This window comes from Lynx canadensis, chromosome D4, assembly GCF_007474595.2.
Source record: "Lynx canadensis isolate LIC74 chromosome D4, mLynCan4.pri.v2, whole genome shotgun sequence".
NCBI lineage: Eukaryota > Metazoa > Chordata > Mammalia > Carnivora > Felidae > Lynx > Lynx canadensis.
The window spans coordinates 86,107,578-86,121,004 of record NC_044315.2 but is presented as its reverse complement, the minus strand read 5'-3'; the positions used below and the strand labels follow the sequence as shown (position 1 = coordinate 86,121,004).

At 56.4% G+C, this 13,427-nt stretch overlaps 1 protein-coding gene across 1 annotated transcript in view; it reads left to right on the top strand.

Annotated features, from left to right (window-relative positions):
- Nucleotides 1-1,312: 1,312 nt before the first annotated feature.
- NIBAN2 (niban apoptosis regulator 2) overlaps nucleotides 1,313-13,427 on the top strand; it is a 53,325-nt gene continuing 41,210 nt past the window's right edge. The window contains exon 1 of the mRNA XM_030293273.1: nucleotides 1,313-1,499. Within this exon, the coding sequence (XP_030149133.1) occupies nucleotides 1,445-1,499 (55 nt within the window). The 5' untranslated portion in view covers nucleotides 1,313-1,444. The remainder of the gene's footprint in view (nucleotides 1,500-13,427) is intronic.

Sequence of the window (13,427 nt, the reverse complement as noted above, 5' to 3'; positions counted from 1 at the left end):
CAGAGTAATGCCACTTGTCTCGGGTCACAGCGTGGGTAGGTAGGACAGCTTGGGCAACTCGTTCCCCCCTTTCCCCTGCCCCCAGCATCTTGCAGAGGGCCTAGCAAGCAATTTATCACCTGTATGCCGAGTGACCCGTAAGCCCCTGTCCGCATGGATGAGTGCCGGATTGCCAGTATCACATTGATCGACTTCGAACCTCCCTTGGGTGGTGCCGACAGGACAGAAGAACCAGTGCTCAGTAATGTTAACTTCTTTATCAGCATTCTTTGCCTGTGTCACAGCTCCCGTAAGAACTACCCAGTTACAGGGAAAGCACCGGCGGTGAGTACTCAGTCACCAGGGTAAACAGGCAGAAACTGGATCACCTTTGGGGTGCAGTACTGGAAGTCTGAGCATCAGCAGACAAGGAAGGCCTCTGCCACCCCCAATCCATGATTTTGGGGATCCCAGTTGTTAACCCGGTTCCCTCACTGGCTTGGGAGGTGGCCGGGGTAGGGTTGAAACCCCGGAGCCACCCATGCCCAGCCCCGCAGGCCCGACCCATACCCACAGACCATGCAGGTCTGTGGGGCTGAATCTTTTACAAACTGGAAAGTTCTATTGTTTTCTCCATTCCTGACCTGCCCCGTCCCACAAGCTGCCTCCCGAGAGTGAAACACCCATATGCTGAGCCTGAGGAATGTCCGCCTGGCACGGGCACCGGGGGTGCCTTTGGGGCTCCAGCCCTCCCTGCCACCTCCCCTTTCCCCGCACTATTGTGCAAGGCAGGCGGGCACACCTTCTGGGGCAGGTCGGATCAAGGCCAGGAACTTCCTGAGAGCGGGAGGTGGCGGGCAGGGCTGGGGGCGGGCCGAGGGGGGGTGCGAACGCCGAGTTCCCGCACTTCGGCTTAGGCGTCCCCTACCAGTTCCCCCACGACCTCCTCGGCGTGATTCTCTTCCCGCGCGGATAGGGGAGGAGGTGACCCCAGGCTGGAGCCCCCCAGGGCACTCCTCGTTCTTTCAGATGCCCCCACCAGCCCCATCTCTTTCTTCGGTTCGGTCTGGGCCCGGTGCGCCCCTCAGAGCGTCTCTCCTCGCTCTCCCTCTCTCCTTACTAGTCTTTGTCCCGGGTCTCTCCCAAGTCCCGGCGTCCCGGGTCCCTCCCCCCCTCCCCCAGTCCCGCCCTCCAGCCGGCGGCCACGGCGGGGGCGGGGCCCGGCTCCGGGGGCGGGGCCGGGCGGGGCGGGGCGCGGCGGGGCTGCTACGCCGCGGGCTGGGGCGCGGGGCGGAGGCGGCCGGCGGGACGGACGCGGCCCGGGCTGGAGCGCGGGCAGAGCGGAGGCCGCAGCCAGGGGCGGCGGGAGCGGGACAGGCCGGGCTCCATGGCGCCAGCGGCGTCCGCCTGAGCAGCGCGAGCAGCGACGGGTGGCGGGCGGATCGGGCCGCGGCTCTTCCTCGCCATGGGGGACGTGCTGTCCACGCACCTGGACGACGCCCGGCGCCAGCACATCACAGGTGAGTCCCGCGCGGCGCAGCGCGCTGGGGGTCCAGAGGGGAGCTCCAGCTCTCACCCCAGTGGGTCGGCCGCGCCGGGGCTGGGGTCTCCTGAGAGTCAGGCCCCGGACATGGCGGGAGTGGCTGGGGACCAAGTCCTGCGCCTGAGCTTGTTCCCTCCACGTTTGGGCGCCTCTTCCTGCCCCCTTATGAGCTCGCCCTTCCCCCTTCCGAGGGAAGGCGCCCCCCACCCTCTACTGGAACCCCCTCCGAGCCGGTCGCTTCAAATCCCCCAACATACTACCCTGATGGAGCTGTGGCCCACTCGGCCAGCGTGTCCCGAATCTTCCTCACTGTCCCGGTTCCAGCCCTAGTACACGTGGCTGAGGCTTCTAGGGACAGGCCCATCAATGCCTGGACTGCGCCTGGGGAGTAGGGCTAGGGAAAGATTGAGTGCCCAGAAGGGCTAGGTCAGACCCTTGCCCTTTGACTCAGGCTCAATCAAGCAGGGTGCTCTTGCTGGCAGGCGTGTCCGGTGGGGGGGAGGGGGAGGCTGGTCAAGGCCGCAGCCCAGCCTCCTCAGCCCCCTTCTGCAGTCAGCCCTGCTCCCAGCCTGTCACTGCACCGTGGCCACTTCTTAGAAGGGCAGCAGACCCCAGGCTTCCTGGGGGAAGCCCCAGGACTGCAGCAGGGTCCTGGGTTCCTCCTCCTCCATCCCCGGGAGAATGGAGAGAGAGAGTGAGAATCTCAGAGTGCCTGGGAAACTCAGTTTTGTGGCTCACCTCTCCCACCCTGGGTGAGGCTGCCTGGGTGGAATCCCAGCATCTGTTTCCCAGCCGTTAGTTCTTAGGGAAGTCTAATGGACTGGCACCTCAGTTTTCTCCTCTCTGAAACGGGGTGAATAATTTCTTACTAGTGAGTTGTTGAGAGACTCAAGTGGCCTAATTTATGTGGCTTGCTTAGCGCAGGGCCTGGCACAGAGGAAGCACCAGTGCATGGGGTGCTGGACCATATGGGGTGCGGGCATGGGTGCAGCCTATGGAAGGGGGAGTCTGCTCTTCTTGTTGGCTTTGCCATTCACTGTCCAGTGAGCCCAGAACACTGTGTCCACCTCCATTTATCTTGATGTGTCCCACAGTCCTGTAGAGTTTCGGCAGCTGTCGGCCTGCTTGTACCCCTTGAGTAGAGGGACCAGGTGTCCCTTAACTCTGTGTCTCCAGAGCCCCACATTTGAGAGCAAAGAAAGTGCTGGGGAAGGGTTGTCCAGTGACTGTGGTGCTGGGCCTGCTGCCTGAGTTCCCCCTTTGTGCCAGGCCTGGGCCCGGATGCAGGGGTGAGGGTGAGGTAGAAATGAGTCAGACCCTCTCCAGCCTCAGACCAGCAGGGGGTTAAGTCCTGGAAAAGCCTCCTTATAGGACAGGCCTGGACTCTGGGAGGAGGAAAGCCTGGGGCGGAGTCTTCCTGTCCCCTCCCTGTCGGTGGCTGCCTCTTGGGGCTCTGTAACAGTCCATCCATTCACGACCTCCCGTTGGGGCCCCTCACCGGCCTGGGTGGGGTGTGCCTGCTCCTTCTTCGGTGGGGTTTTTCCTTCCCCCACACCCAGCTCTTGCTCTCCCCCACCTTCCTACCTCCTGGGCTGAAAACTGCCAGCGCCCCCACCCCTCCATTTTACACGGGTGGAGACCGCAACCACAAAAGGTGAAGTGTCCTCTCCTGGACAGGGTTGGGTTTGTTTTGTGGATACTAGGCTGACTGGAAGAGGGTTGTGCCCATTCAGCCTGCTGGCCCCTGTCTTCTCAACACTTCAGTGCTATTAATAACCCTCTCCAAATGCCTCAAATTCCTGGTCCAGGCTCACCTGAGGGAGCACCTAAAGTGGGGGGTTGGGAGGTTGGAAGCAGACAAAAGCCTCTAGCCCCCTCCCAAGGAAGCAGGCCACCCTAGAAATTCCTTTTGGAGAGGATGAAGGCTGGCCTTTGCCACCTCCAGTGATCCGTGCACCCTCCTCACCACACCCAAGGAGCAGTGAGCACGTTCATGCCTGACAATTAAAATTCCAGAGCCCTCCCTACCTGGGGCCACCCCTTTGCATTTGCATTTGGAACATCCCTTCCCACCGTCCTTTGAGCTCTGAGGCCTGTTAGGGTCCTGTGGCTTGGCCAGTGGCTCCTGCAGTTTTGTGCCCACCCTGAGCAGGTGAGCAGGTGAATGCCAGCCTGCAGGTCCTGGCAGAGGTCAGGCACCCTCCTGTCCATGGTGCCATTTTGCTGCTTCGGCACCTTTCATCCTGGGATTTCAAAGCCGCTGGCAAGCAGGGGCTTGTTCTCAACTAGCAACTCTGTGGGGTTGGTGGCAGGACGATTCCCTCCTACTTTCATGAGGGAGCTTGTGTACAGGAAAGAGCCCTGGCCTGGGAGCCAGGAGGACTGGGTAACCTCAGACAGTCACTCACTTCCTCTGGGTCTCAGTTTCCCTGGCGGTGAACTGATGGCTGTGGGCTACCCGATGGCTGAAGTCCCTTCTGGCTCTGAGAGCCTAACGGTCCCAAATTTTCTCCATAAATCTCCTCCAGATTTGGGCCAGCTCAGGGTCCCCACACTGACTCCACATTATATTAGCTGATGTGAACTTGGGCCAGCATGTTAATCTCAAATTTAAAAAAAAAAAAAAAAATTTTTTTTTAACGTTTATTTATTTTTGAGACAGAGAGAGACAGAGCATGAATGGGGGAGGGGCAGAGAGAGAGAGGGAGACACAGAATCGGAAGCAGGCTCCAGGCTCCGAGCCATCAGCCCAGAGCCCGACGCGGGGCTCGAACTCACGGACCGCGAGATCGTGACCTGGCTGAAGTCGGACGCTCAACCGACTGAGCCACCCAGGCGCCCCATGTTAATCTCAATTTTTTAATCTGTAGACTGGGATATTATAATAGTAGTTTCCTGCTGGGCACTGTTGCAAGGATTTAATGAGATAATGCTGGTAAGAAACTCAGCCCAGGGGCGCCTGGGTGGCTCAGTCGGTTAAGCATTTGACTCTTGATTTCGGCTCGGATCATGATCTCACGGTTTGTGAGATCGAGCCCTGTGTCAGGCTCTGAGATGACAGTTAGGAGCCTGCTTGGGATTCTCTCTCCTCTCTCTGCTCCTCCCTGCTTGCTGGAGCCCACTCTCTCTCTCAAAAGTAGGTAAGTAAACATTAAAAAAAAAAAAAAAAAAAAAGAACGCAGCCCAGTGCTTTGGGAGATAGCAAGTGCTCAGCGAACAATTACTATTATTATTGAGAATTGTCACTTACTCTCTGTTATAGATTCTTTCTTTCCAGTGGGTGAGGAGAGTGGCTAGGTGTTTGGAGTTTGAAGGGGGCAATTGTAGCTGTGGTTTAGATCCTGTTTCTCTGAGATTTGTTCAGTCCCGGGCATCAGGAGGGATACTGTTCTTTGGATGCAAGAATCCACCAGGTTTTTAGAAACCTTGAATTCCGTGTTCCTTGTGCATTGGCAAATGTGTGAGATGGATGTAGGCTATCTGGAGTGAGCCCTGAGGGCAGTGATGAGGCCCCCTTACGACTAGGAAGGAGCTAGGACATGGAGAGGTGAGGGATTAGGCCAACCCACACCTTCTATCTGGCCCAGAGAACCCGACTGGGATGCGAGCATGGAAGTGTCTCGGCGGTCCATGTAGGTGGTTCTTTGCCACGCAAACTTAGATCAAGTAAGTGCGGGAGGGAGCTTACTGTTACTCAGGATGTTACAAGGAGGGGCGGGTGCTGTGCCCTTGGCAGGAATCCTGCCAGTGCCTAGGGGGTCGTTCTGCTTCTAGAACAGCCTTGAAGGACTCAGCCCCTCGGGAAATTCTTTTGGCCGCGATGAAATTGTGGGAGCCAAGGGAACCTCCCTCCCGCCCCAAACCGCCTCCCGACACACACATAAAACTGCCCTGAGATTTATTACCCGAAAGGGCTGCTGAGGGAGTTTGCCAGTCCCTGTGCGTCTCCCTTCTGCCAAGCTCACCTTTCCCTTTGCTAAATCTTTTTTAAATAGCCGCTTTATTGAAACATAATTCACCTGCCAGACAATTCCCCCACTTAAGTGTACAGTTCAATGGTGTAGTGTGTGTGTATATTCACAGAATTGTGCAACCATTGCCACAGTCAAGTTGAGAATCAACCCGGAGAGAAACTCCGTACCCCTTAATGGGAGGGACCGCACCGCAGGCAACCACTGCCCGTGCTGGCTGGTTGCACAAGTAATGCACGCACAACGATTTAGAGGTGTAAAGTGAGAAAATGGGCACTCCCTCCCTCTGCCCTCCCTTCACTCTCCCTCCTCGGGAGAAACCGCTGGAGTTTGGGGTATTCCTGTGTCTAAACATACATCTGTGTGTACACATGCATTTAGCTCTGTTTATAAGAAGAGGTCCAATTGGGGCGTCTGGATGGCTCAGTCTGTTAAGCGTCTGACTCTTGATTTTGGCTCAGGTCGTGATCTCAGCGTTCGTGAGATCGAGTCCTCCGTGGAGTTCTGTGCCGAGAACACGGAGCCTGCTTGGGATCCTCTCCCTCTCCTTCTGTCTCTCTGCCCCTCCCCCCCGGCTCTCTCTCTTGAAAAAAAAAAAAAAAAAAAAAAGAAGAGGTCCAAGTATATCTCTCTATGGTTTGACTTTTTTCGCTCGCTGTATCGTGAACATCTTTCCACATCAGAACACGAGTTGGCCTCGTTCTTCCATGCGTGGATTTCCTTCTGTGCGGGGTGCCATTTTTTTACCCATCCCCTCATCAGTGGACATTTGGGTTGTTTCCAGTGTTTTGTGAGAATTCATGGTGCTGCCCAAACCTTGCACACGTGCTGAGCCAGGTTCCCGTGTCGGAGAGGGAACTCCGGGGTCACATTTTCATGTATGAACATGTAGCCTCTGAAAAGCCTGTACACACTTGGAATTCCTCCCATCAGTACCAAGTACCTCTGTTTGGAGTGTTATTACCCTTTTTGACAGTCAGATATGAGAAAAACGGAATCTCGTGTATTTATTGAGCCAAAACAGATAATGCCTTTTTCCGCATTGATTTTACAAACCTACCTCTTCACATTTGGGAAATGGCGGTAGGTCCCCGGAGCGAAGGGAGGAAGGTGTCCCCTTTCGGCCATCCCCTCACCCAGGCGCGTGGCTTCCTAGTTGCTGCGCTGGGCTTTGCAGAGAGACCAGGCCGGCCGGAAGCACTGCCCAGCCCCGCCTGGGCCACTGCCCGGAGCCAAGGTCTTCACCCCCAGCCCCTGGGGGTGAAGCATCTGGGGATTCTGCTCTGCTCTCGTGTCAGTCTTACATAACGAGCCTTTTGTTGGCATTGACCCTGCCCTGCCCCTCCATCCAGCTTCGACTCTGTTCCTTTCCCATTGTCCAGGCCCGAGCTCTGGCCTCACCCCTCCATCCTTCCCATACACATGGCCAAAGAGACCTTTCTAAACCCAAACTGGGCCGTGGCCTTCCCTCCCCACCGCCTGAGGAATGAAGTTTAGAGACGAGGCTGGGAATCACTCGCTGCCATCCGGCCATCAGCACTCCATTCGTTAGCAGTATTTCTCTTCTGTGTTTATTGTTCTACCTTGCTGAGACCGTGACTCAATTTGTATCTTGCTCCTTTCACTAAAGGGTTTATAATAACCATCCCTCCCTGGTCTTTAGAACCTCCCTGGAAGCATTCCCAAAGGCTGTAGTGGTCCTCCCGAGGCCATCCAAACAGATGTTTTCTTAGCCTTACCCCTGATGCCGGATATTGCCATGCTCCACTGTGACTAGACGTTGGTTTTCAGGGGCAAACTGAGTCACTGTGTTTGTTTCCTTTCCTGCTCTGGTCAGCTTCCCTGCCGAAGACAGATTCACCTCTTGACCTACTCTCCCCCAGCCTGCTTCCACCCATCTGGGCATTTTGAGGGAGGCTCCTTTCTCGGAGCCCCCAATACCTCTGAGCATCTTTCCAGGGGGCGTAGGCTCCGAGGGGAGCTGTGAGCTGGGGACGTGGACTAATGACATTGGCTTTTGAGTGCTTCGCCAGCCAGCCTGTGGCCCATGCAGACTCCACTGATATGTCTTCTGCCTGACAATGGTGGCTGATAGAGCAGGGAGTGGCCATATCAGGCTCTGAATGATACCTGGGTACCTGTAAGATTAGGCATCATTTAAGTGAGCATTTGCTACGTGCCAGGCCTTCCTTTACCTGTATTATTTCAATTGAATCCTTACCCTCTGTGCTCTATCCCAACATTTTACAGGTGGGGCAGAGCAAGGCAGCGGCAAGGTCCCGACTCGGGAGTCTAAGGCCTTAGCTGTTAAAACCGTGTTGCACAGTGACTAGACAGTTCCTGGTGCCCAGACTGGGCCGGAAGGCAACGTGGAAAAGGCCACAAAGAGAGGCAGGCGGTGGGGGTAGGGGGCCTGGGAGAGGAACAGAGTACCATGTGTCAGAGGCTCCCGTGGGTTGCACAAATAGATCCCTCCCGACATTACTCAGTCTGGGACTCAAGTCACTCTCTGACCAGTCCTGTTCTCCTCCGCGTGGCCTCCTCCTCCTCTGCAGGCATAGCTCATGACTCACTCACCCTGGGTCTCCTTGCAAGGCAGGCATCAGGCATCACCCTGCGGTTGCAGAAATTCCTGAGCCAATTTTTCCTTACCCTCTGCCCCGCCCCCGTTCACTTCCCGGCCTGAGGAAGAAGGGTTTTCTCTACACAGCGCTGGGCAGAGTTTGAAGGAAAGAGGAAGGCAGATACCTAACTTTAAAACCCTCAAGGGTGGAATGGAGCCACGCCCCTCTCCTGGTAGAATTTTAGGGCCTGAGTCACAGAAAGGCTCATGCATGCAATCTTCTGATCTCACAGATTTAAAACTGGAAGAACAGGCGGTGCCCACCTCTGCTGGGCACCTGGTTCCACCCCCTGGGAACTGTCCATTAGAGGTGCATTACCTGTGGGCTACGGAAGTGAAGGGACCTGCCCAGCGGCAGAGTGGATGGTAAGTTGCAGGAAGCAGGGAGTCGAGAGGTTCCAGGCAAGGCTTTGCGGTCAGACTGCTCGGGTTTGAGGCCCAGCTTTGCCACCGGAGGGACTGGTGTTTTCGGGGCAAGTCAGTCACCCTCTCTGAGCCTCAGTGTCCTGTGTGAAAGTGGATGAGAGTGCTGTCTTCTTAGGGTGTGAGGGCAAGAGTGATGGCCCCTGGATGGTGCAGCACAGGGCCAGTGGGGGGGGGGGTGAGGACGTAATGAATGGTAACTGTGATAAGGGGCACTTCGTGGAGGGAGATGTGCCAGGTTGGTCCTGTGGCCCTAGGCACCCTTACCCCCTGTGTGTGTCCCCAGGAAGTTGGCATGAGGAGCACCATCCTGTGACCCTGGATACCTTGGAGGATGGTGAGGCAGAGGCTGTGGCAACATAGCAGAATCATTCAACATCATTCAACAGCACTGTCCTCGCTGCCTGACGTTGGGCCGGGCATGGAGGATAGACAGACAGAAAGATGGGAACACGCCCCCTTGCCCGGGCACATGTGTCCAGGACTAGCCTTGCGGCTCTCAAGCCTGGTCCTGCTAACCTGTGTGCCTATGAGACCCCACAGAGGTGTGGTGAGCTCTGGCCCCAGATGCACTTGGTCGTACTTTCCTTTAAAAAAAAATTTTTTTTAAATGCTATTTTATTTTTGAGAGACAGAAAGAGAGAGAGTGCGAGCAGGGGAGGGGCAGAGAGAGAGGGAGACACAGAATCCGAAGCAGGCTCCAGGCTTTGAGCTGTCAGCACAGAGCCCGACGCGGGGCTCGAACCCGTGAACCAAGAGATTATGACCTGAGATGAAGTTGGACGCTTAACTGATTGAGCCACCCAGGTGCCCTTGGTCATTCTTTCTTTTATTCTTTCAGTCGGCAGTTACCGAGCACCTACTGTGTGCCAGGCACTGTACCAGGCACAAGGACACGGTGACACATGCTTTTCCCTGGCTCTGGCCCACATGCGTTTCCCGGCTGGCCGCCCCTCTGCAGGGTGAGCGAGGCGTGTTCTTAGAGGGGCAGGTCCTCTGTGGGAAGGTGTGAGAGGGGCTGGCCTAGTGGGTGGGGGGGTTGAGGTGAAGTTGGGGGAACCAAGGGGCCGGCCTTGGAGGGGAGGGGACTTTGTCCCGAAAGTCCTGGGGAGGGTTAGGAAGGTTGGTGAGAGGAGGAGAGCCCAGGGTGAGGGATGGTCTGGGCCAGTGAGATGGGAGTGGGGCACATCAGGGGACAGTGCGTCTGGGGGAGTTGGAGTAACCAGTCCTCTGCGATGGCGATGTGCAAGGCTGGGGACAGCTGGCCTCTGTTCTCGTCAGCCCTGTGGGGTTGATGGATCCTGTGGGTTGTTTCCTCAAGGCCTGCAGCCTCTGTTCCTGTTCTTCCAATGACGTGAAACTCACGCCCTTCCTAGGCAGCTCTGAGTAGGAGAACCTTCTTGCCTTCCAAGGGCAGTGGGGAAAGGGCTGGGCCTGGATTCTAAGGGACCTGGTTTTGAGGTCCTGTCTCAACTACCCTGTCATTTGTCAGGTGTCTTCCCTTCGCTGGGCTGCAGGTTCCTTATCTGTGAAGTGGGTGCAACCAGAGCCCAGACCTGCGAGGTTGTGAGGGATCGATGGGGTAACATGGGTAGAACTCTTTGTGTTTAAGAAAGCATTGGCTCCTGTTGGTATTAGTCATTGCTGTGTGAATGGTCCACGGTAGGACATTGGCCAGGACTGTCCCTCCTCGCGGTGTGATCCAAAGTGCAGGGTGTGGGCTCCAGTGGGTAACTGGGCTCCCAGAAGGGGCAGAGGAAGAATCCATTGTGGTTTGCAAAGTGTGAAGCCCGCTTTCCCACCCACTGATCTGTGGCCAAGCCAACTGTAACAGCTGTCCAGCCTCCTCATGCCTCATGCTGAACAGAGCTGTTTGTGTCCAGCCAAGTTTGTTAAGCCAGAATCTTCTAGAAGAGTCCCTTGGGCAGGAAACTTCTCACGCTGTTGTGCTCCACCTGCCTTTCATCCCCCTACCTGCTAGCAGCTATTTACGGGTGCAGACTGGGAGGTGAGGGCCTCAGTGCTGGTGCCAGGTGACCTCTGGCAGGTCCTTCTTCCCCTCTGGCCTCGCTTTGCCTATCTGTGTAATGGGTCACTAGGACAATAGTGCCCTTCTAGCTCTGACCTCTTGGAGCCTGTAGGCCATGGCTGCATTGAAGGGGAAGGTGTGATATTTATTGCCTGATGCCATCTTGCTCTGGAAGGAAGAGCCCTCTCTGGAAGCTGTCTTATGTGGGACCCGAGCCCGGTGGTGGGGATGAAGCAGTGACATGAGCCCCGATCTCATGGGACTCGTGCCGGCCCCGAAGTTTCCATCAAGCTGGATGTGATGTGGTTTCCGTTACAAAGATAGAGGATCTTTATGTTTTCCAAAGTGCATGTTGGTTTAAACCACTTGGTCAGCCCAGCTCAAGAGGCAGCATGTCTGGTCTTGACTGGGAGGCAGCTGGCTTCTGCCGCCATGAGCCCTGTGGCCTTGGGCAAGTTGCTCTCTCCCTTGGTGCCTCAGCTGTCTGTAAAACGGGAAGGTGAGCCCTGCTTCTGGGATGTGAAGATTCTGGGAAGCTGTTGTCTGGAAGGTGCTAGGTAAAATGGCAGCTCCATTTTAGCGGAGTCGGGGGTGGGGTGGGGCGAGCTGTCATCTGCCCTGGCCTGCCAGGGATTTCGGGGGTGATTCCGACATCCAGAGGGGGAGTGAGCTGACAATTGTACTTCTGTTTCACTTTTTGTTTTTGTGTTTTTGTTTATTTTTTGGAAATGTTCCCTGGTGGGGGGGGGGGGGTGGGGGGGCGGGGAGAAAAGACAACAAGATTTTGGGAGTGGCGGGGGGGGGGGGGGCGCTGGGCTAGCAGGGAAGGTTTACCTCAGCTTTACTCCTGGCTACTTGGGCCACAGCCTCACCTCGGCCTGGATTTCAAGCTTGCTGATGGGCAGTGTCTGCTGTTCTTTTTCTGGCCTAGACCCTTCTTCCTCCTAGCCAGGAAGGACCCTTTGCAGTCATCTTAACCAACCCCCTGCCATTTCGTTATGGAGTAAATTGCAGCCCAGAAAGAGCAGAGGACATACCTAGGGTGTCAGAGGCCGCAGAACTGGGACGGGAATGTAGGGCCCTGACCCTTGCGCAAGGCCCCCTCCATCCCTGTCCCCATGGCCAGCCCCAGGCGGCACCGACTGGTCAGGGAGGGCGTGGCTGGCCCGGGTGGGGCTGGAAAGGTTATAATTTTGAAAACCCTAGTAAACAAACAAAGCCGTCCGTGGGAGAGAAGCAGCCCTGTGCCGGCCTTACAGATAGGCCTGTGTCTGAGGAGACAGCCCCTGCCTGTCCACATGCAGACAGCGAGGTGTTGTGGTGGATTAAAAAAGGCAGCGGTACACTCCCCTCACGCCCCCTCTCCCCTATTTAAGGCTGCTGGGAAACGGGGAGGGGGGTCACTGCCCAGCCTGGCCGCGGGACGGCCCTCCTGGCTCAGCTCAGCATAGCCCTGGCCCCCGTGGGACTTTGGGCAAGGGGCTTCTCTCTGGGCCTCGGTCCCCGCCCCTTTCTCTAAAACATGGTGATCCCATCTCTCCAGGAGGGTGACGAGGGTGGGAGATGCCTTGAGCTGGGTGGTTGAACACAGGGAGCTGGACAGAAACTTCATTTCTTTGTGGCTGGAGGCGGGGCCCCCTCTCTTAAGCACAAGGGTTACTTTCTCAGTGACCCGAGAGTCCGCCTGCTCCTGGGAGACAAGCCTCCAACCCACGTCAGGCTGGAGCGGGGGCCTCGAGGCTCAGCTTTCCTGTTTTCCTGCTGAGCCGGGGGCAGAAGCCGGGAGACAGAACGCTGCTTCTGGGGCTTGCCCTGCAGTGTGGGGGCTGGGCTGCCTGTCTGGCCTGGAGCCCCCCAGGGTGGGGCCCAGCAGACTTCCTGTGAGATTAGGGGCAGAACCTCTTTGCTCTCCTTCCCTTTTCCTGAGTCCCCTGTGTGGTCTCTGAGACTCCAGCTCTGTAGATGGGAGCTCCGGCTAGCTGCCAGTCTGAGCCTCAGTTTCCCCCATGGTGCAAGGAAGGGGTTGGATGAGACACTCTGAGAGACACTCTAGGTCGGCTTCCAGGACTCTGAAAGGCCTTGCAGGACCCCACAGACTAACCCCCTGAAGCTGGGAACACCCTTCCCTGGGTCCCGCCCATGGCAGGGCTGGGTGGGGGTGGGGGTGTCCCTCCTCCAGGCTCCTCCTCCCGTGGTTGTGGTTGATTCTCATCTATGGTATGAGTTCCACGAGGGCTCCCCTTACGTCAACAGTATGGCCAGGCAGGTCAGAGCTTGCTCTAGTAACTACTAGCCAAATGCCCTTAGGATGGTTACTTTGGTTCTTTATGCCTCAGAATCATTAGTTGTAAATTGGGGAGTGATAATAATACTTCCCCAGCTAAATTACATTACGTGTATTTATGAATTACATTTATGCTTTCTTTAACACAGCGCTGGGCGCAGCAAAGGCTCCGTAATCAATAGGTATAATTAACGTTTATTAATTTAAATTGTTTTAATTTCTTAACCGTGACTGAATCATAAATGTCATCACAAGGTTTACGGTCTTGCAGCGTAGGGACCCCGAAGCTCTTTGGATGAAGGGTCTGGTAGGTGGAGAGGGTGCCTTGGGGGGTATAGAGGGGAGGCAGATGCAGGCGGGTTCAGAGCCCTGGCTGGTTGTGACTTCCCCTCTGCGCATCTGGAAGGAGTGGTTTGGGTCCCACCGTCTGAGGTCTGAGACCGCAGGCGTGGAGAGACCTCAGGCGTGGAGTGCGTGCAGCCACACACAGCTTCCTTCCTCCAGGCGTGTATTCCTCTCTGTCTGACTCACGGCTTTGTGCCTTTTGTTCTTGTCCTTGAGCCTCGGGGGTGAGG